Source organism: Sebastes fasciatus, chromosome 15 (genome assembly GCF_043250625.1).
Source record: "Sebastes fasciatus isolate fSebFas1 chromosome 15, fSebFas1.pri, whole genome shotgun sequence".
NCBI lineage: Eukaryota > Metazoa > Chordata > Actinopteri > Perciformes > Sebastidae > Sebastes > Sebastes fasciatus.
The window spans coordinates 16,831,915-16,856,223 of record NC_133809.1 but is presented as its reverse complement, the minus strand read 5'-3'; the positions used below and the strand labels follow the sequence as shown (position 1 = coordinate 16,856,223).

The following is a 24,309-nucleotide window of genomic DNA, read 5'->3' as shown; positions in this document are numbered from 1 at the left end:
GGCTCAGACATGGAAACCTAATATCACACATTGTAAACAATACAAATTAATAATAATAACAAGTTTTTTATTTTGCAATTTAGATGTGACTTATCATATTACTGCCCTCCACAGAATAAAAAATGACATAGAAATTTAAATGTAAACATAGCTCATAATAATAAATAATATGGATCATTAAAAACACATAAGAAAAATACAAATACAAAGAACAGTTGAAGATACATTTTTAAATTCAACTGCTTTTGTTTTCGTTGAGTTTTTTGAAAATATATATTAAAATGAGGCTCAACTTCATGAGGCTTACAATTATCAGTGTCACTGTTATCTTTCAAGTTTAATGTATTTGTCTTGCTTTACTCATGGTTGTGGTGACTTGTTTGGCTTGATGTGGAATGGCTTTAATCAAAAATAAATCAACAAAAAATAGGCCTTTACAACAATTAAAACCAAATAAAATCAAAAGAGGCAAAACTTAAATAAATTGATCAGCAAACTTAAATTGTCTTCACGTTAAACGGTTGAGAATTGTCTTTCGTTGGCATCTGCAGCCTCTAATTTCCCACACCTGGCTCTACTAATTGGCTGGAGCACCATGGTACTTGTAGTCCTGTACTTTTCTATGGCCTACAGGAGGCACCACTAGGTAGCAGTATTGTTTTGACTAATTACACATAAAAAAACCCCCACAATACTGGCACTTTTAAATGGACAAATGTACATAGATGGATGCATATTACAATACCTAGTATTCACATATTTAGCCAAATAGATGTATCTGGGAAATCTTAACTATCACATTCATTCTGTAATTGATACAGTAATTCTAATGGGAAAGCATTATATCCATATATGTAAGTAGAAAAACAGAGAGCCTAATTCTATTGTGTTTGTTAATGATATAAAATACTTTTTCAAATCATTGAAATTTGTAAAAACAACAACAACAACAAACATGAAAGCCTTAAACTACTGAAAAACGTTGAAGATATTATATGTTAGAACATATGAGAAGTCATTGCCCAGGATGTGCCTTGCTAAATTATACTTTAATAAGTGAACGTATTTCTCATAGTTTGCATAATTCAAAATTCCCCTGTAATTTTATTATTTTTAATTATTTATTAGTTTACTTACTATTTCTTTTTTTAGATGCTATATGTGATGGTTACATTGTCAAAATTGTTCTCATTGTCCCATTCTTGATTTGTAATATTGATATTATTGAATAAAAAAGAACAGGGGAAAAAAAAGTCACTTTTAAACCTCTTTTCCTAAAGGTTAGTGGGGTAATATTTAAAAAAAACTTGACAGATATTTATGAGGTAAGCTCCACATTGTTTTTTCTGTTTTTCATTGTTTTGTTAAAGGTCCCATATCATGCTCATTTTCAGGTTCATACTTGTATTTTGTGTTTCTACTAGAACATGTTTACATGCTGTAATGTTAAAAAAACACTTTATTTTCCTCATACTCTCAGCCTGAATATACCTGTATTTACCCTCTGTCTGAAACGCTCCGTTTTAGTGCATTTTGACGTAATTGCAACAGAATTGCGTTGCTAGACAACAGCTTGGGTCCATGTGTACTTCCTGTCAGCTGATGACATTCACATACACTGCAACCAGGAATAAACTGGGACACATTTAGAATGTTTACATTTAAAATTCTGTCAACGGTCTAAATATTGTATATTCGTGACATCACAAATGGGCAGAAATCCTGACAGCTTGTTTCAAAATGCAGAGTTTCTGAATACGGGCTGTGTGTATTTCCCTGTTGATTGAGTGTTTCAATACTTTCACAGTATTTATATATACACTATACTCATTTTTAACAGTCTCTTCTGCACTACATTCACTTTTTTTTAATAGTCGTGTATCACAGCTGTTACCCTGCACTATATTCAGTTTTAACAATTTTCTTCATCTCCTTGTATTTTTATATCTGGTATATTTTTTTGTACTTTGCACTACTAAATTTTTTACTGCCTTTTTACTAACATGTTTTGCACTATGGAACTGTGATGCTGGAAACTTGAATTTCCCTCGGGATCAATAAAGTTACTATCTATCTATCTATCTATCTATCTATCTAAATATTGTATATTCGTGACATCACGAATGGGCAGAAATCCTGACAGCTTGTTTCAAAATGCAGAGTTTCTGAATACGGGCTGTGTGTATTTCCCTGTGGATTGAGTGTTTCAATACTTTCACAGTATTTATATAGGATTTACGCCTGCTTTATAATAATAATAAAAAACATGAAAATCTCACTTTTTTAAAATATGGGACCTTTAAACAAATGTTTCGATATTTCTCTTATTGTGAAAGGGTTTAAAACCTTGCGCGGAAATGACGTCTTTGTTTCGGAAGTACGTCACAGGTTTTCTAGGCGAATGAGCCAAACGCGGCGGTGATGAGAAATTTGAAATTGGCGAGCTAGCGAGCTGCTAGCTGCTAGCTGCTAGCATCCACCTCGGACCTTTCCCATACAAACATGGAGTACTATCATCACTTATTACAAGACACAAAACCTCCTTTTGAATCTCCCGCCAAGGTGTTCGCTCTGCTGAAGTCGAAAGTGAAGAAAGAAGGGACTTTTACAGCCAACGACTCTTCGTGTGACGTCACAGACAACCATGGAGCCGTTGTTGTGTCGCCCAGGAAGAAGACCGCTCAGAGCACCTGGAGGACCGACAAGGAGAATCACAGGTCTGCTTCTCATCAGGCCTCCAATCTCTCGCCTCAGAAAACCTTCAGGTATCCAGACATCAGCAGCAAACATGTGGAGGAAATGCCTCCTCCTCCTGTGCCAGGACATGGGTACTACACACCCAGAAAGAGAGCTTTCCTGGAGTCAACAGCTCTGTCTCACCTCTCCTCTCCCATCAACAGACCTCACATCCACACACCTCAAATCAGAGACTCTTGTGGTCGGTTCAAGGCGATCAGCAGGACTCCAGTGAAGACACAGCCAGTAGAAAATGACTTTGTAAGTGGTGTGTTTGAGGAGGTGTGTGCTCCTCAAGACAAACAGGTGTCTCACGCCTATGTGTTGTCTCCAATGAGGAAGAGGTTGAAGAAGAGTACATGGGAGATGCAGGAGTTTAACACAGTCAGCAGCAGCACAAATGAGGTCAACAATGAATCCATAGGTCAGCCACAGGAGAAGAAAACCTCCAGTGCTTTCACTGAGGATAACATCACCTGCATGGATTCGCATTTGGGTAATGTCAGAGGATTCCCAGGTTACCTATCAGGGATGACCTTCACTCATGAACCTGTGTTCCCATCACCAAGACCCAACGCAATGAAACGTGAGATATTATTGCTGCTTTGTTTGCTAAGTGAAACTCTTTTTCCTTGTGTCACAATTTATTGCAGGGGTCAGCAACCTTTACTATCAGAAGAGCCATTTTAGTCAAAATAATAAAAGAAATAATTCTGTCTGGAGCCGCAAAACACTTGAGTATTGTGATGAAGGTAACACAGTTTATAGTCTAAGTATATAGTATATATGTCTAATGCAGTGAGGGCCAAAGTGCAAATGTGCAATGGAGTATTAGGGCCACATTGAAGGAAAAAACATCTGAAATTTCCAGAATAAAATAACAATATTACGAGAAAAAAAGAAAATAACTCGTAAAATTACTCCTTTATAATATTGACTTTATTCTCATAATACTACGACTTTTTTCTCTTAAACTTCTGACTTTATTCTCGTAATATTATGACTTTATCCTCATAAACTTGTGACTTTATTCTCATATTACAACTTTTTTTCTCATGAACTTTTGACTTTTTTCTCGTTATGTTATGACTTTATTCTCGAATTCTCAGATTTATTTGTTTTTCCTCAATGTGGCCCTAAAACCCCGTCGTACTGTCGTACCATAGACCTGAAACAATGATAAATAAAAATGAAAATGTAAACAATAAACAGTTATTCATTTCCATTTTTATAAATCCACAGGGAGCCACTGGAGAGGGGCTAAAGAGCCGCATGTGGCTCCAGAGCCAAAGGTTGCAGACCCCTGATTTAGGGGAAGAAATTGACTGATGCCTCTCTTTGCTGTTTTGAACAGGTTGCCATGTTTCTCTGGACAGGCTTCCTCAGAGCTCTCCAGCCAAGATCTTCGCTTACATGAAGGAGAGGGAAAGTAAAACGAAGCAGCAGGAAGTTCATAAAGTCAGCCGCAGCACAAAGGATCTCTTTGATGAAGGTGAGTGTGTTATGAAGTGGAAATACTTGAATCCAGCAAAGTTTGATCTGTGCATGAATGCAGTAGGGCTGTCTCGAATACCATTTTTTGGGCTTCGAAGCTTCGGTGAGAAATATTCGAAGTTTCGAGGAGGAGCGCGGCGCAGCAGGCTGACATGTTCTTCTGTCTGTCTCCATCTTCCCTGGGACAGTGCTGCTGCCGCACTACAGTACACACACACACACACACACACACACACACCTCTACACACAACAAGCAGCGACATCTGTCTGAGAATAACTAACAACAATTAATAATAAAAGTAATGAATAATGTGGGATTTTTCCTTATTTTGTGGGCTATTTGGGGGTTTTTTTTTTACATACTTATATATAAAATATAATAAAAAAAACAAAGTATTCAAATACTGATTTGGAGGTCAGTTACCATGAAAATGGTCGAAGCTTCGAAGCATTCGTGTCAGCCCTAGTATGCAGGCATACTTCCTGTTTTGTTTTTTCTATTTGCATGTTGCATAGTTTTGTTCATGTTTTCAACTACTTTCTTTTCCATAGGTAATTTCCATCAGTCCAGAGACACGCCGCCTCCCTCCACAGCTCACAACATGGGTGAGATGGAGGACATTGCTTGTAGAAGTTTGGTTCCTGTCGACCGGTCCAGAGTAGAGTCAGCTGAATCCAGCCAATCAGACACATATCCCTCTGAGGATGTCCCGAGCCCTGCTCTGTCACCACAACCTGTGTTGCTCGAAGACTCGCTCATACTCAAAACACCACGGATCTCCATACCGAAAAAACAAGAGGCTGTGTTCAAGCGAAATAAATTGCCCACGAGCACAAAATTCCCATATGTGAGTAGAAACTAATACCTCTTAAATGTAAGTCTTTGATAAAAAGGGGTGATATTAGGGATAGGTCTGTCCCGAATACCATTTTTTGGGCTTCGAAGCGTGGCAGGCTGACCTGTTCTTCAGCCTGTCTGTCTCCATCTCCCCGTTTCAGTGCCTTAGACAGCGCCGCGGACGCACTACTGTACACACACACACCTCTACATATAACAAACAGCTATATCCGCCTGAGAATAACTAATAATAATTAATCACTTTATGTAATTATTACTTATTTCATGGGCTATTTTGGGATTTATACATGATTGTTATATACTTTATTTATATAAATATATATATTTATATAAAGGAATAAAAAAAACGAAGCATCAAATAGTGATTTTGAGGTCAAATACCATGACAACATGACAGCATTTGGGTCAGCCCTTATTAGGACTGAATATGCAAAATCAGACAACTGATCAATTCAAGGTTTGGATTTGCAGGCACATTTTAGATCAAATGGGAAACTGAAGTCAATTATAGTTTGTCTTCTTTTAATAATTTTGTCTACTGTTCCTAATTGGGCCTGTGTTTTCCTCTTCGGCAGGAGAGTACGATTTATCTCAAAAAGTGGTTCCTGAGGAAGAATAACAGGGGCCTGTTTGTTGATGGAATCCACAGGTAAGTGTTTCTTGAGAGATCATGATTTAAAAAAACAACTTTGCAGTCAAAGTTTATTATAACAAATTTTCAGATTGCTTACTCAGCTCCTGTCTTATGAGACAGACGTGTTTATGCTTTTGATTTTGGATCTCTTAAGCTTTTTTGTGTGGTTTAATGTGAACACTGTGATTTTTTTTTTTCTTCTCTTTTCCAACCAGGGATGACAACATACCGTGGAACAGTAACATCATTGTGGAGAGGGTTTCTAATTCTGTGGTGAAGACCGTCTCCGGCAGCGTTTACATCTTGATTGGCAAGATGAACATGACTGAATCTGGTAAGCCCGATTCTCTGTGGGTGGAAATTTTCCACTGAGAATGTTTCATTTTTGCAGAAAGAATTATGCATAAAAAAATAAAGAAAGCTTGAACATAAACTTATGTTAACTTGAATATTGCATGGATTAATACTCATGTGTCTCTCACCTTTTTGCCTGCAGAATTACCCAAATGGCTTTTGAAGATGTTTGCTCATGGTTTTCCTCGAGACTGGAAGGCACTTTATGAGAGGCTCCTGTCAAGACAGTAAGAATATTTATTTCTTTTCCGTTTATGCTGGTACAGATACAAGATTGTTTTGTTTTAGTGGGGATGTTGAATAATTTAAGCATGAGATGAAATTACCATTTAGTGGTTGAAAATCATATTCACAAATGGTTAGTGGTTAAAATTCAGTTATTTTGAAGAGCTGACTTCTGTTTTATTGCAGAGAAACCGAGAGAAACAACAAGGGGAGAAGTTTGGAGGCATCCTCCATGATTCGTTCTGTGAAGCCACGTAAGAAGACACGTAAGTGCTAGATACAGTATATACTTTATCTAACAACCTAGCAAATAAATGTTCGTTACAAGAACGTTCAAGGGCATGAAGAATGGGGGCCTTCACTCCCGTTATTCATTTGGTTGAGAAATCTGTAGGGAACGCTACTTTTTTCCCAGTTCTAGTTATTCTCTGCTTTCTGTTTGGTACATCAGTTTGAAAGGATTTACAGCAGCCGATGAGTCTATTTATATGAATTGGATGTAACAAGAGTCTACAGTCTTTGCTAGCGGCTCTGTGAGGCTGAACGCAGGCAAGGTGACGCTTTTGAGCCAAATGCTAATGTCCTGCTTACATTTACTAACACTAAACACAAAATATAGCTGAAGTTGATGTCAACAGTTTTGAAGATATTTGGTCATTAAGTTTTGGACTCATTGAAATCTTGACCTGATGATGGCGCTAGTCATAAAGTCAGGGGGTCACCAAAGTTATTAGGATTCATCCTCTGGGGATTATAAATGTGGTAACTAAATTTCATGACTCCATCCAACAGTTTTTGAGTTATTTCAGTGTGGAACAAAGAGGTGCTGATCCCACAGATCAACATTGCATTCCCTAGAGCCACTAGCATGGCTAAAAATGTAATCTGATATTTGTATCCCCACATTGACCGTATCAATACTGCATTGATTAATTTATGTTTTCAAATCCATGGCAGTTGTACTAAAGGACTTTTGTGTTACCTTGCACACTTCTTTTCTCCTCTTCTCCAGCTGCTTCCTGTCCTCCTGCCTCCTTGTCTCGTTTAAACGTGTCCCGAAGTGGTCGCGTGATCAAGCCACCTCTGGAGTACTGGAGAGGAGGGAGAGTCATTCTGGATGCACAAATGAATGTTACAATCCATGAATGTTACGATACCTCCATCTACACCCCCGTAAGCACCACATGCTCATGAGTTACATCATAATCCAGAATATTTGTTTGACTGTGTACAAACAACTGATATTTCTGATCAATGTCACCATGTTCTATATCTCACTGAAGGTCACTAGGAAGGCGTCACAGAAACCTGCCCGTGTGTTCCTGCCCTGCAGTGAAGGTAAAGATAACTTGGCTGTTTTAGTATTGTGAGATAAGTTATGAGTTGATTACAGACAAACTGTCTTCTGTGTTTCCAGGCCGTAAGCAAAGTGAATCAGCCAGCAACGAAGAGGCATCAGTACCACTGAGGAGGGTTAAGGCTCCACTTCGCAAACGGAACAGTGCTGAGCCAGAAGAGAAGCCCCATTATTCACCTGAACCTTCTGTGGAGACACTTGGCAGGCCTGAAGAGTGGTCTGACAGACCAACAAGGTCCAGCCGAAGGCGTCCAGCTGCAGAGAGAGCATTGTATGTGGACACTGTCCCTCAAATGCAAAGTGAACCTGAAAAGTCTTCAACACGGAGGTCCAAAAGACAGACACATAACACCGCAAGGCCTTCAGTGAGAGTCTTGGGTAGCAAACGGGCTGTCCCAGCATCAGCATCATCATCAGATGATGGGGTCATTGGGAGAAAGACGCCGGGGAAAGAAGTGCACAGGAAGAGAAGCGGGAGAGTTCTTGACGAGTCACAGCCCAGCTACGTGTTTCCATCAAGTGAGTATGATAAAATGCATTAAAAATGCATGATATTCCGGGTAGGCGGAGCTAATGAAATCCAATACAAAATATGTCTAAAATGATGATGGCAATGTAGGTACCAAATTTCGTGAATATCCAGTATACCAAGGGCGTCAAAGATGTGTTCAAAGGCTAAAAGTAATTCGGGAGCGCTTTAGAGCCGACATTCCACACCCAAGCCCATTGCTACATCAACTCTAAATAATTAATAGTCTGAACATGGGTGCAAAGTTTGGTGAGGTTTTGTGCATCCTAAGGTCCTTTGACACAGGTTGGTAAAATGAAAATTAATGCACAAAATCCCAAATGTCTGACTTCCTGTCTGGTGAAAAAAATTCTAATTATTTTTATATGTACTTATAGATGAGAACAACGATCCACCAAATTTCATGAACATCAAAGGAACTTTTCCACAACTCTGGCTTGCACTTTGGGGCGCTGTGGAGCCCGCTGGCCACGCCTGAGCCCAATCACTGCAGAACTATGCAATTTTCATTAGTTCTGAAGCGGGTGCCAATTTTCGTGCATCTAAAGCCCCTCAACATTACAATTCCACAGCATACAAATAATCTTTACAAAAACAATAGTTTCCTTGCACTTCGTGTCAGGGACACCGTTGGGCCCCCTGGCACTTTCCTGCTCGGGCCCCAAAAATGTAAAAATAACTCATAATAAATAATATGGTTAATTAAAAATCATAAAAGGACAGTTGATGGTAAAACATATTTGAAAGTTCAACTGCTTCTTTATCGTTGAGTTTCTTTAATATATTAAAACGAGACTCAACTTTAGTAAATTTGCTGTTATGAATGTGGAATTTAGTCGCAATTATTATGAAGTTAATAACGCAGTAGTGGTTAGACCTATTCATGGCTCAGACATGGAAATCAAATATTCATAATCAGACCAAAAATAATGTACATGAGGGGATTTCCTAATTAAGTGAAAATCACGTGGTGCGCTCAAACTATAAAAGGAAGCTATAATTAGCATCAGTGTCTGTGTCGCAGCCTCCTTCTAATTCTAAAATGCACTTTAGACGCCTTGTAGATATAGACATTTCCAACACATTATCTTTCAGGTTATTTGGCTTGCTTTACTCACGGCTGTGGTGACTAAGTTATGAGTTGCATGCAGACAAACGGTCTTCTGTGTTTCCAGGCAGTGAGCAAAGTGAATCAGACAGCGACGAAGAGGAATCAGGACCACTGAGGAGGGTTAAGGCTCCACTCCGCAAACTCAACAGTGCCATGGTTAAGCCAGAAGAGAAGCCCTCTTGTTCATCTGAACCTTTTGTGGAGAGACTTAGCAGCCCTGAAGAATGGTCTGACAGACCAACAAGGTCCAACCGAAGGCGTCCAGCTGCAGAGAGAGCATTGTATGTGGACACTGTCCCTCAAAAGCAAAGTGAACCTGAAAAATCTTCAACACGGAGGTCCAAAAGACAGACACATACAAACACAAGGCCTTCAGTGAGAGTCTTGGGTAGCAAACGGGCTGTCCGAGCATCAGCATCATCAGATGATGGGGTCATTGGGAGAAAGACGCCGGGGAAAGAAGTGCACAGGAAGAAAAGCGGGAGAGTTCTTAACGAGTCACGGCCCTGCTACGTGTTTCCATCAAGTGAGTCATCACAGTCTTCTGACGAGTTTGAGAAGGAACTGGGGAAGAAAACCAGAATAACAAGACAGAGCAAATGCATCAAGTCATCGTCATCATCATCATCATCCACAAAGCCTTTGCCTAAGTTCACACAATCCAGCAAGAAAAAAAACAACGCACACGAAGGCAACGCACCGATTCCACAAGAGCAAGATGCAGACGAGTGGACCGAGGCAGAGCTTATGAAGCTGCAAGAGTAAGAATGAGAAAGGAGCATTTTGCAGGATTAGAGTTGCTTATTTCTGTATCATAACCTGTATATGTGCGTGTGTTTTCCAGGGCTGTGTCCTACTATCCTAATCACATGGCAGGTTACTGGGCAAAGGTGGCAGAGATGGTTGGAAGACGTTCTGCAGAAGAGTGCCACTACCAGCACACATCCAAGGTAACCTTCAACACGCCCGCCAAGAGAGCCAAGAAACCCCAAAAGGAGAAGGTGGAAGCACCAAAAGTTCAAGGTACGAGCCCTGCTAAGTGTCTAATAGCTTTATCTTGGTTGGCCAGTGGCTCAGGGAGATGTCTTCCTGCCGCTAAATGGAGAAAATCACTTATATCTTAAAGGTAAAAAGGAAGCCTCTGATTCTATTTGGGAACTTTTCATTTACTTTATGGAAAATGGAGATATGTTTGAAGCATTTTATTCATTATTTAATTTATTTCAGTTTTCTGCTGCAAACCGTCTGCCATGAGTATTACATTATTGTATCTATTTTTAATTATTTATTTATTTTAGTAATGTCATTTTGAGTTTTTTTGCCCTCTACTGTTGAAAATCAATAAATACAGTGTTAAAAAAGTACTCTTCAAAACCTGTAAACAGACTTTTGGTGTGTAAAATTGGTGGAATTTCCCTTCCCATACATATATTGAAAATGTCAGTTGAGTGGACAAAATAGCAGGAACACCTTACAATTTAACACAATTCAAAACAAAAACACAACCTATAGTTTGAAGCCTTTTTTTTTGACGCCGTAATCTTTACTGAGGTATTATTATTGCGTTAAATGTTTTGCTGTGATGCATTTGCATTTTTTTCTGAAGCCTTCTTTGAGAACTACAATCCTTGAAATGTTTTCGAGAGGACGTGGTTAACTGCAGAGATTTGACAACTATAATCTATGCAGATCTTCCGGTGATATCTAGCGGAGTGGGAACCTATAAGAGAAAGCAGCAGGTGCGTCAGTTCCTGGAGGCCATGCCCAGAGAAGATGTTGAGGATGTTTTCAGCTCTGCGTACATGCAGAATAAACGCTTTGAGGTTGGTTTCTTTTGTATTTTGCAAAATAAGAGCATTTGTGATTATGACACCACACAAAATGATGATGATAACTGTTCCATTCATGGCTATCTTGATGGATAGATGCCCTCCATGTGTCCGAGTGACCATGACTTCACAACTTCAGAAATGGAGCACCTGAGCCCCATGTCGACGGGCTGCGCCGGAGCGAAGACTCCTCAGTGTCTGCATCTCACACCTGGCATGATGGGTTCTCCAAACAGGTGAATGATGTCCACTTCTGCGTTCTAGCTTGTAAGAAGGGTTCGCACTTCTTCTTGTACAATAACTAACTTACCTCTTTCTTGATTTCAAAGGAACAATGGTGACAAGTATGTCTATCAACTCCAGAAGAGGATGAAAAAAAATCAGTTTAACGTCTGCAAACAGGCTCCTCCTTCAAAGGTACTAATTCATAAGGGTTCATTTCTGAGATTCTTGTTATCTTGAAGCATGTGGATTATAAATTTTATTAGAAATAACCATTTCTTTCTCTGTTTCTTTCAGAGCTTCACACCCACGCCATCAGTTAAACGAACAATGAGAAGATGTGGTAACACAGGTAGGATTCCTGAGAAACGTGCAGGGGAGGGACAAAATAACAGAAACACCTTACAATACAAAACAATACCTTTACACCTAATACCAATTTTGAAGTTTATAATGCTTGTTTTTTTAGGTGTTATAAGCTATTTAACTTGATGTTCATTATTAAGGCTGTAGTTTCATCACTTTGTGAAGTAGTTCTGTTTTTTTTTTGTCCACGACTGTTTGTAGCTGTGTTTAGAGGGGTTTCTCACATTTCAAATGTTATAATTGAAAGCTGAAAGCAGTTATTTCTACACTGTGGTAACAATCCGTTTCTTTCCTTTTTCACTAGAAAATGACACCTTTTTCGTTTGGGAGATGTTCCCAGGAAAGGATGGCGCGTTGTCTGAAAGCGGAGAGGAAGAAGACTTTTACTTCTCAGACAACGACTGATTGGAGCTAAATTAAACGTCATATCATTTAAGGAAAAAATCAAAAGAATTTGATTGAATGAATTAAAATCAATACAGTACAGTATGTACCTGTAAATATAGTTTTTGTTTTAAGCCAAGACTCAGTTGTTACTATTCTTTAAATAAACATTCTTAAATTCGTAATAATGTTTTTTGTGTATTTATATATTTAGAGAGATAATTATCTATAGAAGTGGTTCCCAAACTTTTTGGCTTATGACCCCTCAAAATGAAGTAATATGTACTAATAACTTAATCGCAGACATTAACGATGATGTGAGAAACTCAACCAAAGAAGGATTTTTCCTTCTTGCTTCTTTCCTTGTTTCATTTTAAGGATTTTTAGAGGCCAGAGGAGGTTGAAGTTTTCGGTATTTCACAAGAGAAAAGCCAGGAAAATAAACACAATTAAGTGTAGCAAAAAGTAGATATATTTCTTTCTAATCTCACTCTGAGACGACACCATAGATTTATCGTTGGCACTGGGATTAAGTTTGGGAATTAGAACCACTGATGGGGGGACAAACAATAGTGGAGATCCAGGATTTATTTTGCCTCAACCTTTCATATCTGTTTTACTGATGGGTTTCCAAAAATTCCCTCCAACAGTTGCGATGGACCCCAGGAAAACTAGCTATCACTTTGTGTAAGATAATGTTCTTCCTGTTATGTGATCTTTTTGACATTTCATACTATGACATTTTTATAGCATACTATGTTGTGGCTTATTAGAAAAAAATAATTTATGTTTTTATGACATACCATACTATGACATTTTACCATGACTTTTTAATGACATACTATATTATGACTTAAAAAAAATAAATGTTATGGCAAACTATACTATCACTTTCTTTGACATAATATAATATTACTTTTTTTTACATTCTTCAACATACTATACTATAATTTTTTTCACTTTTTTCTACATACTAAACCATGACTTTTTTTCGTGAATTTTTGCGACATACTATACTCTGACTTTTTTTGATGAAATCTTTCATCATATTGTACTATGCCTTTTTTTTATGTAACTTTTCAACATACTATACTACTATGATTTTGTTTCGGGAAATATTTCGACATACTACACTGACTTTTTATTCATGTAAAAAAAAGGCACTATAGTATGTCAAAAAAAAAAAAAAGTCATAGAGTATGACGACAGAAGGCATAGTATAACATAAAAAAATTTATATTAAAGTATGTCAAAAAAATTTAGAAAAGTCATAGTATAGTATGTCGAAAAAAAGGCATAGTATGGGATGTCGAAAAAAAGGCACAGTAAAGTATGTCGAAAAAAAGGCACAGTAAAGTATGTCAAAAAAGTGAAAAAGTCATGGTATAGTATGTCGAAAAATTTTTTTTAAAAAAAAGTCATAGAGCATGTTGAAATTTTTTTTAAAAAGTCATAGTATAGTATGTCGAAAAAAGTTTATAGTATAGTATGTTGAAAGAAAAGTTCATCGTATAGTGTGTTGGAAAAAGAGATTAAGTATTTGGTTATTTTTGAAACCTATAGTATAACTTCCCAAGATGCTCCACGTTCCTCATTTTCACACAGGCTGCTCTATCTTTTTTTCTCTTAAATTTGTGACTTAATTCTCATAATATTACGACTTTTTTTTCTCTTAAACTTATGACTTTATTCTGATAATACAACTTTTTTTCTTGTAAAATTACGACTTACTTCTCATATGACTTTTTTTCTCGTAAACCTAAGACTTTATTCTCAAAATATTACAGCTTTTTTTCTCTTAAACTTATGACTTCATTCTCATAATACGACTTTTTTTTACTTATAACCTTATGACTTTATTCTCATAAGACTTTTTTACTTATAACCTTATGACTTAATTCTCATAATACTACGACTTTTTTTCTTGAAATGTTATTACTTTATTCTCATTAAATTACAACTTTTTTACTTATAACCTTATGACTTAATTCTCATAATACTACGACTTTTTTTCTTGAAATGTTATTTATTCTCATTAAATTAAAAAAAATTTCTCCTAAACTTATGACTTTATTCTCGTAATAATACTTTTTTCCTCTTAAACCTATGACTTTATTCTCTTAATATTATGACTTTATTCTTGTTATATTATGACTTTATTCTCGAAATCTCAGATTTATTTATTTTTTCCTCAATGTGGCCCTAACACTGCGCCGTAATATTGCATATAAATGTTAAATATAAAAATGAAAGGTGCCTGAATGTGTCAGAATGAATTTATAATGCACCACCAAAAAAATAAAAAAGTGAATAACAGAATCACGTGAAAGCCTGTCACGTGACTGCAGCGTCTATAACAGGCTGCCCGGCAGACAGCACAGCTGACTTCCGACAAGCCGAGGACAACATGAACACACTGTGAGTGCCTTAAACAAGTTCATAGCTGTGCATTGTTATAGAGATAACTGGGAAAGAAAGACAGATGACGCTAACTCTTTTTAACCTGACTTCTATATGAACTGTGGCGCACCTTGTATTTGTTGTTGTGACCTACATACAGTAGATAGCTGCCAGCTAACATAGCAGGTTAAAGGCTACTGGTAGCAAACTGTTTCATATGTGTGTGTATCTGGGAAGAAGTGTGTGTAAATTGAGCTAAGCTAAGTCACAGATGTTTTGTTGTAACCCCAAGATAACACACGGAATTAAGAGCGTGTTTTTTTAATATCAGTCTACATTTATGTGTGCAAGAAGAACCTCTAAACATGTGTTGCTTTGTTGTCTCCTCCACCAGGCTGACCTTCTCCATCACCTTGTTATTCAGCTCCTTGGTCTGGAGTGGATATCTGGAATATGACCAAGATGTCTTGTGAGCCACTTTCCTCATCTGATCTGTCATTTCTAAATCATGTTTTATATCTCACCTTGTTTAAGCCCTTCAAGCCTTAGTGACATTTTTCATACAGACCAAGTCTTGACAGCCCAAATAATGCAGCAAAGACCTAATAAAAGGGGAACTATTCCCCACAATATTCAAGAAGTGTTACAACTATTATCACTGCGCTTAAGTCTGTTTTGAGGGAACTAATACTTTGGTGAGTTTTGTTTCCACGCATGGCTACAAGTTTAGTCCAAAAATTAGGTTTTGGATTTTACCTGGGGCTAATGCTTCAACCGTTGCCATGGTATTCAATCTCCAATCACTATTCGAATGCTTCAGTTTTTTTTTTAATATAAATATGTTATAATAAAGTATAAATTCCCAAATAGCCCATGAAATAAGGAATTATCCCACAATATTATTCATTATTCATATTCAACATTCATTATTATTAGTTATTCTCAGACGGATGTCGCTGTTTGTTGTGTGTAGAGGTGCGTGTGTGGACAGTCGTGCTGCGAAGCTTCGAATATTTCTCATCGAGGCTTCGAAGCCCAGAAAATTAGGGACAGCCCTAATTTTACCACGCTTAACAGTTTTGGTTTCTAGGACCTGTGATGTCTGCCGTTGCCCAATTTATGTCTGTTTTGGAGTGTTTGAAAACCTTGTAAAAAATCTTGAATGACACAAATTATCAACTCTGGGTTGATTTTAAAAAAAGGGGTCTAATCACTGTGATGTGTCTGAATGTTTGCATAAAGGTTCAACTAACTATAGAATCATAACAAAGTCATCAATACCCTTGAAATTCAACAGGTTGGTCAGCAGCTACAGTATATATTGAGTTTCACAGTGTTGGGTAAAAGTGAAGCCTCTTTTAGAAAAGTATCATGACATGGTTTACCTCTTTCCTCAGGTTACCAGACGACTGGACTCATGTGGGTCGGGTAGACCCAACAGAGGAGCTGGAGCTGACCTTTGCCCTGAAGCAGCAGAACGCTGACCTGCTGGAGGAAATACTCCGACTGGTGTCGGACCCTGACTCGGCACAATATGGTAGGGGCTCTGTCTGATGAATGCTGGTAGTCTTCAAGTAACCCTAAAGATTTAGGGCCTAAAAGATCATCAGCATACACTCACTAAAATGCTGTCCTTACTGTGCTGCATATGGCAGGCATAAGAACTTAAATGCCCTGACTTGACAGTTTAAAGGCAAAAGCCTTTTTCATACTACAATCAGAGTGACAGAGGCCTGTTTTGTCCTGCACAGGTAAACACCTCACCCTGGAGGAAGTGTCCTCCCTGGTGCATCCATCTGAAGTGACCCAGAAGGTGGTGCATCACTGGCTGCAGAGTCATGGGATTACAAGCTGCCAGACTGTACACACTCAGGACTTTTTACAGTGCACCATGACTGCAGAGTAAGCATATCTTTTTTTTTAGGCAACATTTGTTCTTGCTTACTCAACAGTAATTTCTACTTGCTCTTGACACAGTTAAGACACAAGACAAAAAGTAGCTTACCTTTTCTGCTCAAGTTCCCTCTGTGTGTGTAACCCATGCTCTTATCTTGTGAGACAGTTCCTCTTTCTGTGGTTTATTAATACAAATCAAACTTTGAGCTACAAGCTTTTGAAATTCATAAATCTAGGCCAAGGTTATAGGATCTTAAATGAACAGCTTTTACCTTGAATGTGCTAAATATGGGATAGATAGGAAGCATTTCTTGGATATCGAATTTAGCAGTACAACCCGATAACACTGTTTTACTTATTTGCAGCAGTTTAAACAACTGCACTCATGGGAGTGTATTTAACTTACTTGGGAGTTCTTTATCAGTTTTGCATATAGAAGTGAGTTTCTAATAAAAAAAACCTGGAGTTGTATACGTTGTCCATGATTTGGGAGTGGATTTGTAGACATTTAGGTTGTTGTGTTTGTGCGTTTTGTGTCATCAGGGTTGCGGAGAGGCTGCTTCCAGGTAGCAAGTTCCAGCGTTACACCAGGGACGGCCAGTCTGTGGTGAGGTCGTCAGCTCCGTACTCTGTTCACGATGATGTTCACCAGCACCTGGACTTCGGTGAGAACCATATCTATAGCTGTAAAATGTTCAGGCGTCATCTGTATATTTAGGTTAGGATCTGTACTAACATTGCTGGATGGATGTTTTGTGTTTCCACAGTTGGAGGGCTTCACCGCCTCCCTCCTAAAGCGCAGGACCTCAGCAAAGCCTCTTCTAACAGGAAGCAAAAGCAGTCGAAGACAGGGGTGCACCTGGGAGTGACTCCTGCCATCTTGAGGGCCCGCTATAACCTCACAGCAACTGATGTGGGAACTGCTCAGAACAACAGCCAGGCTGTAGCTCAGGTGTGGCCATGTCAGAATAAGTTCATAATAAAACGCTGTGTGTTGTGTAGCTGTTAGACATGTGTATACATTAGCCCAGACACTATGATCTCACCACAGTTTGGTGTACTTTCTCACTTTAGCTAGCTGTTTTCTCTTCTAGTTCTTGGAGCAGTACTACCACCCTGCAGACCTAGCGGAGTTCATGGTCATCTATGGCGGGAGCTTCCAGCATCACGCTCAGGTGGCAGGGGTTGTGGGCACTCAGGGAGGAGGAAAGGCTGGTATAGAGGCCAGTCTGGATGTGGAGTACATCATGAGCACGGGGGCAAACATCTCAACATGGGTCTTCACCAATCCAGGTCTGTATGAGAGAGTGAGGCTTCAATTGTGTGTGTGTGTGTGTGGGGAGAACTGAAAGGAGAAAATTGAAAAATGTAACTTTCTTCTCATTTAAAATAATGACAATGGTATATCTAGAGACACTAACCATAATCATGTGCATGCAAAGTGTTTACAATTACAGTAAAAGAAATATCAAAGTATGCTGAGCATTTAACAAGTTAGGAGGTAAAACAGCATAACTACAAATGAATAGTAGTGTCAGCAAAATGCATTGCTTTTTGCATTGCTTTTTGCATTTAAGCCCTATCAAAACACACACCTCATGTCCTCATTGTCCTTCAGGTCGTCATGAGACCCAGGAGCCTTTCCTCCAGTGGATGGTTTTACTCAGCAACATGTCCGACCTGCCCTGGGTTCACACTATCAGCTACGGAGACGACGAAGACAGCCTGTCTGCTGCGTACATGATGCGCATCAACACAGAGTTTATGAAGGCCGGCGTCAGGGGACTCTCATTGCTCTTTGCCTCTGGTCAGTAGTACGGAGGAAGTATGCAGAATCCGTCCACATGTCTTGTACTTTGAAACACACTGAGACAGTCTACAACATTCACAAACAACACTTATCTATACTACTATGTCAGCAAGATATGACCGTTACTGAGCTAACAAAGCCTTTGTTTGCCTACGGGACAGTTTATCTTTTGAAAATGTCATCGTCACCTCAAAGTAACAGTCACATTTTGTCCCTCCTGTTACATGTATAGACTGCGACCTCTCACTTGCTTCTGGTTTAGTTTCTAATTCCTCTAGTTTGGTTCTAACAAATTCCTGTTTTCAGCGGACACAAAAGACAACCAATGGGGAACTGTAAACTGTAATTTTTGCAACGGCCTCGGAGGGAGCTGATGATGTAATAAAAATTAGACAGCCTTAGTCTCTTTGGCAACATGTCAACATACTGAGCACATTATCTCACTTGAAACATGAACACACCACTATTGTTTTAAATAAACACCCATGGCGTGTTGGCACCGGAAAAACGGGTTTACATCTTTTGACCTGTAGCTGTTTCCACAATTTATAACAAAACTTGAAATGCTGCCAGTTGTCTGTAAGATATGTCTCATCATTACCTGCTATATCAACTTTAATCACTCTGATATTGTTTAATGATCATCTCTTGCATCGATCTTTATCTCTGCGATCTTGTTTCATGTGCAGGTGACAGTGGTGCGGGCTGCAAACATTTGGGTAAAGAGCAAAACTCCTTCAGGCCAAGTTTTCCTGCATCAAGGTAAAACATTTCTACATTCCTGAAAGCAAACTAGTATCTGTATGATACTAGATATTGAAACCAGCATAGGTTTGGACTGGGGCAGTTGTCTTGTGCATTATATTGATGTTATGGAAATTTACAACATGTGGATATTCCAATTTAGAAAGTGAAACACCGAGCAAAGAATTTAGCCTACAGTATGTTTTGCGAAAGGTTTGATTCAGCAACAAAAACAGAAGTTTATCAGTCCATACAAAACTTTTGTAGTCTCAAAAGTTTTGGGAAAAGCACTAAACATCTAACGCTCTATGCCCTTTCTCTCGTTCACAGCCCATATGTGACTACAGTTGGAGGAACATCATTCAAGAACCCATATAAGGTCACATATGAAATTACAGATTACATCAGTGGAGGTGGCTTCAGCAACGTCTTCAAGATGCCCGACTACCAGGTAATAATATCAAGTTATTGACTCTTTTAATGCTCAGTTATAGCAGATAGTGTCATGTATGCTGTGTATCTGTGTTCCTGTAGGCCAGTGCAGTGGCTGGGTACCTGAAGACGGTAGCGGCAACGCTCCCTCCTAAGTCATATTTCAACACCAGCGGCAGGGCCTATCCGGACATGGCTGCCCTGTCGGATAACTACTGGGTGGTCAGCAACAGAGTACCCATCCCCTGGGTGTCTGGGACCTCGGTAAGAAAATGTCAAACTTGGTTATACTTCTTAGTGACAGCGTGACAGCACAGATAGATAGCCATACAGTGATTTTCTTGAGTGCAAACTAAGGATAAAACCCAGTTGTACAAAAACGATATAAGCTGAGCAAGAAACATAAATGATAAAATGTAAACAAGTTACTCACATTTTCACTGTCCAAAAACATTTCTAAGAGAGCATATGCAGTAGTTACCTTTTGTAGTATTAATTGCTCACTTTATTGTGCTTCATCACGTCTCTCATCGATGGATCTACCTTCTAGGCGTCGACCCCTGTGGTCGGAGGCATGCTGTCTCTCATCAACGACCAGCGGCTGCTAAAGGGCCTTCCTGCCCTGGGCTTCCTCAACCCTCGCCTCTACAAGCTCAAAGGACAAGCTCTGTTTGATGTAAGTCAAAGTTATTACGCTAGTAAATTTATTTTACTGTTGCCCCTTTTTAGACTTGATTTATGTAGCAATCTCACTTACACTTAGTGGCCATTTGATTTGGTACGCCTGTATGTGTAATCTATTGTAATTCAGTACCACAGCTCTGCAAAAAAAAAATCTACCCTTTTACCAAGTTTATAAAGATCAGGATTAATTAATTATAGGTTTATTATTGAGGTCATAATTAAAAGGTGGTGTTGTACTAGATTACATTATATTAAAGAGGTGCCTCTAATAATAATAGTGCATTTGTGAAACACTTTCACCTGCGTTTCTGTTAAAAGAAAGTGGAAGGAAACCCCTTTTGCAACACATTTTGTGGTCATGGTGCTGTTCCTAAATGCTATGCATCTCCAGGTGACTGAAGGCTGCCACCTGAGCTGTCTGGACGAACAGGTTCAGGGTAAAGGTTTCTGTGCTGCACCATCGTGGGATCCCGTTACAGGCTGGGGGACACCAAATTACCCTGAGCTGCTGGCTGCCCTGCTAGCGGAGTGAAAACCCACAACTCATGAGAGTGAAACCATCAGGGTGGCGTCTGCTCTGAGAGCAGGTACTAGACACACATCCAAAGGCGGCACGGTGAAATAGAGGGAAAACGATGCCTACAGTTTAGATTTATGCCTCTTTGCTTTATTCAGTTAATTTCAGGTTGAAACACTGAATTATTCCAGTCTTCATCTTTTATCCGTCATCATCGCCTCTATCCATTTAAGGATACTCTTGATTGCTTTTATTTTTATTTTCTCCAAAAGGCTTAACTGTTTCCTCAGATATTTTTAGGTCAGGGATAGTGGGGGTGGTTTGGGATTTTTACTGCTACACTGCAGTTGCTTGTTTCTGCTGTTCATTGCATTTTAACTGACCCAGATTTCTCTGCATCTCTGAGACACACTTGGAGGCAGATTAGTGTTAACCGTAATCTTATGCCTTAAATTCATGCCGCTAGACACACAGCAATGGGGAAGTGTTGGTAAACTGGTTGCTATGCATAAAGAACATAAACATACTAAAATATGCCTCTTAGATATACACAGGCCTATTTGAATGTTTTTATTTTAATACAGTTATGTTGTTACATGTCAATCAAGAATCTATATACCGGATGCAATCATTTCACCAGATTAGATGCAGGTTTGGTTTGCAGTAAAACTGAGATGGCCAAAATGTAATATTGTTTGTCTATTTTGCCATACTACTCTGCAGGGATGAGCTAGGTACAAGTCATAATCAAAAACAGTTTAAAGACAGAAATATATTTGCATGCAATTCTAAAAATGTCATAATAAAATGGGAACATACAGTATGTGGTTTAAGATTACCAGGACCTTTTTAAAACTTGATTTTACTTTGGTTTGTTGCCGTTTGCTCCGCGGCTACGAACCAACCAAATGCACTGTAATATGTGGGTTAAAAGTGATTCAGCAGTTCTACCCACCAGCAATGTTGCACTTGTTTTTATCTTTAAACCATGTATATCCTCAAATCGGATGCATTTGATGTGAGAGACTGCCTGTGCTGCATTATTGAGTTTATTAAAGATTAATGTGGAAATGTTGGTTGATTGTTCAAGATGATCTGGATGCTGCGGTTTTAAAAAAATGTACCACCTGCTTGTGTAAAAGAAAATGTAATGGAAATGAATTGCTGACTAATCTGATAAACCACTGACTTGTTTGTCATTTTTTAAAAGCAAAACTGCCAAACATTTCCTAGTTCCTGTTTCTAACAATGAAAGAGTATCTCTTTAAAGACTGAATCAGAATGAAACCTTTAATTTGACATTGTCCCTGGTCTCTCTTTTGTCTTTGTCTCATGTCAGACAGAAGCAATGAGTTGACTGTGTTTTTGAACCATTGTTATACAATTTACCAGCTGTAAGATGCCACTTTTTAAGCTGCTCAATTTAAGTTTTAAGACGTGATACAATTGTCACATGTATATGAAGTGCGATGAAAAAAATAAAAGAACCAGAATTAGTTTCACTTCCTTCTTTTCTCTGTGTTACCAAATGAGGAAATGTAGAGTGAAGTACTTTATCAAACGACTATTGTTAAACTGCTGAAGCAACAACCTCAAATACCCATGACACATTCGGTCACATTTAACTGCAAATGTGATGCTTTTTAATGGAGCTTCAACAGAACATCTACCTTTTAAAACACCTTTTTTTGTCCAATTGAAATGATTCAACCTCATGGTTAACATCAAGAACAGATCCACTGACTATGGGTTCAGATTTGTTTAAAATATTACATTCTTATGTATAAATATAGAGCATTTTTTAAAATAAAAAATGTTCCCCTGTCCCAGGTAATTCCCACAGGTGCTGTCCTGACCCAGAGTCGCTTCGTTTTCACGGTTGTTGAGCAGCTCCAGCATTTGTCCCTAAATGACCTTGCTACTAAAACAGCTGAATATTATAAATATGAAGTATATTTGAAGTTGAGTTTTAGATGTGAAAGGACAAATGACACTTTTTTTCTGTTGGTAGTGCAAGGGGAAAAAACATTTTAATCGGTGATCACTATTGAAAATCACATGGCTATTATATACATGATTCTGATATTGCGTTGTACAAAATGAAAATATGCAAAGACCACCCAATCCCCCCTCGAAACACACTCACATGAAGGGGAAAGGGAGAGGTAAAACAAAAACCCAAGAAGAGCTACGGGGACAATCTTACTACATACATTACCACAGAGCTTATGTCAAACAGTGTACAATATACACACTTGGGGAAAGTACAAAATTGAAAATGTGTCATTGCTGAGGATCGATGCAAATTTGACATCTATTGCAAAAACTTTTTTTAACTGGCTGTGTTAAGGTATAAATATGTTTTTAGTTGCAGATCCATGAATTAACATCTTCACAAGAAGAAAGCGTAAATTGTTCCATCCAGGTAGCGCCAAAGTCGGGTAGGAGGCCTGAGGGAGTCGGGGTTCTCATGAGTTCCTTGTTCAAACCTCCATAAGTTTATCAAAAAGTTTGAGAAAAGGTCATTTCTCAAAAACCTTTTCATCTCGAGATGATACAAAAGGGACTTCTTATCTCACAACAAAGCAGGCCACGGGACATTAGTTTGTCTGTCAGGGAGCGGAGATACCCGTCAAGTCCTCCAGTGTATGCTCGCTTCGTCGTCGTCGTTTCACTGGTTGTTTTTGGCTTTGGCGTGTGTGAGGATGTGAGACTTCAGGTTGGTTGACTGGGCAAATTTTTTGTTGCAGCCATCAAAGGGGCACACATACGGACGGTCTCCAGTGTGAATACGCACATGAGTGCGCAAGTTAAAGTCCAGAGAGAACCGCTTGCCACAGCCCTCAAATGTGCACTGGAGACGAGAGAGATGGAGTTAACGCCGCTGCATGTCTCAGCCTGGCTCACAGATAAACCGAGCAAGGCACATACTTGTTCTTCCACAAAGCCAGTTGGGCAAAGTTTCCATTTCAGTATATATTACAATCTTTTTCCTAGCACTAATATAGCAAATTAAAATTAAGCTGCTTTCTCTAGAAAAAGGAAAATAAAGTGTGACATGCAGGAAGTGAAAAAAGAACTCACCTGGAAAGGTTTCTCTCCTGTGTGTACGAGTTGATGCCTCTTCAGTTTTGAACTCTCAACGAAGGCTTTGCCACACTCCGCACAGACGTGCACGCGAGGCCCGTGGGTATGCAAGTGCTTCCTCATCGCCGAGTTGTCCCTGAACATCTTGGTGCATCCCTGAGCGGGAGGGAAACCAGATGAAGGTAATCACTCGGGACATATTCACTTTACAGAGTAGCTTTAGCCGCTGAACCTCAGCAAGGTAATGTCAATAATAAAGACAGTACAGTCTTGGTAAGCTTCTGTTCATATTCTGCACAGTACTGTATAAACCGGTGTAATAAACAGAACACATGACTCACTTTGTGTGGACAGGCTATCGTTCTGGGTGCATCGTCTTCTTTTACTTTTCGTGGCTTCATACTGCAACAGAAATACAAGTGGTCACATCATTATAGACTATTCACACAACTAGCCACACTCCTGAAACAGACACACTAAGATGAGTTTACTTAAATATAAATAAATAAATAACTCCTGGTAAAACGTGTATGCCTAATGGGACAGGTCACACAGTCATTAAATTCCATGTTACGTTAAATACTGCACATCACACGAAAAAGCTGAGCAGCATCTGCCCTTTAGGTTTGTTTAACTTTT

The 24,309-nt window shown here is 38.8% G+C and overlaps 3 protein-coding genes across 3 annotated transcripts in view; 2 read left to right on the top strand and 1 right to left on the bottom strand.

Moving 5' to 3' along the window:
* Positions 1 to 2,372: 2,372 nt before the first annotated feature.
* mis18bp1 (MIS18 binding protein 1) lies at positions 2,373 to 12,283 on the top strand. Its single transcript, XM_074661276.1, has 17 exons — positions 2,373 to 3,322; positions 4,091 to 4,228; positions 4,783 to 5,078; positions 5,665 to 5,738; positions 5,939 to 6,057; positions 6,220 to 6,304; positions 6,489 to 6,568; positions 7,315 to 7,475; positions 7,586 to 7,640; positions 7,720 to 8,178; positions 9,364 to 10,060; positions 10,144 to 10,322; positions 10,989 to 11,122; positions 11,225 to 11,364; positions 11,458 to 11,545; positions 11,648 to 11,702; positions 12,021 to 12,283. Exons 1-17 carry the CDS (start codon positions 2,503 to 2,505, stop codon positions 12,119 to 12,121), a joined length of 3,681 nt encoding a protein of 1,226 aa, XP_074517377.1. The 5' UTR covers positions 2,373 to 2,502; the 3' UTR covers positions 12,122 to 12,283.
* A 2,158-nt stretch (positions 12,284 to 14,441) lies between these two features.
* tpp1 (tripeptidyl peptidase I) lies at positions 14,442 to 22,085 on the top strand. The gene is made up of 13 exons (XM_074661277.1): positions 14,442 to 14,518; positions 14,895 to 14,969; positions 15,898 to 16,037; positions 16,252 to 16,402; positions 16,940 to 17,061; positions 17,164 to 17,348; positions 17,491 to 17,689; positions 18,015 to 18,203; positions 18,896 to 18,968; positions 19,281 to 19,401; positions 19,485 to 19,646; positions 19,933 to 20,058; positions 20,458 to 22,085. Exons 1-13 carry the CDS (start codon positions 14,508 to 14,510, stop codon positions 20,596 to 20,598), a joined length of 1,695 nt encoding a protein of 564 aa, XP_074517378.1. The 5' UTR covers positions 14,442 to 14,507; the 3' UTR covers positions 20,599 to 22,085.
* Positions 22,086 to 22,545: 460 nt separating this feature from the next.
* The window catches only part of yy1a (YY1 transcription factor a), a 5,182-nt gene continuing 3,418 nt past the window's right edge, over positions 22,546 to 24,309 (bottom strand). Inside the window, exons 3-5 of the mRNA XM_074661278.1 lie at positions 24,012 to 24,072; positions 23,668 to 23,826; positions 22,546 to 23,437 (exon numbers count right to left, since the gene is read on the bottom strand). Of these exons, the coding sequence (XP_074517379.1) occupies positions 23,255 to 23,437; positions 23,668 to 23,826; positions 24,012 to 24,072 (403 nt within the window). The 3' untranslated portion in view covers positions 22,546 to 23,254. The remainder of the gene's footprint in view (positions 23,438 to 23,667; positions 23,827 to 24,011; positions 24,073 to 24,309) is intronic.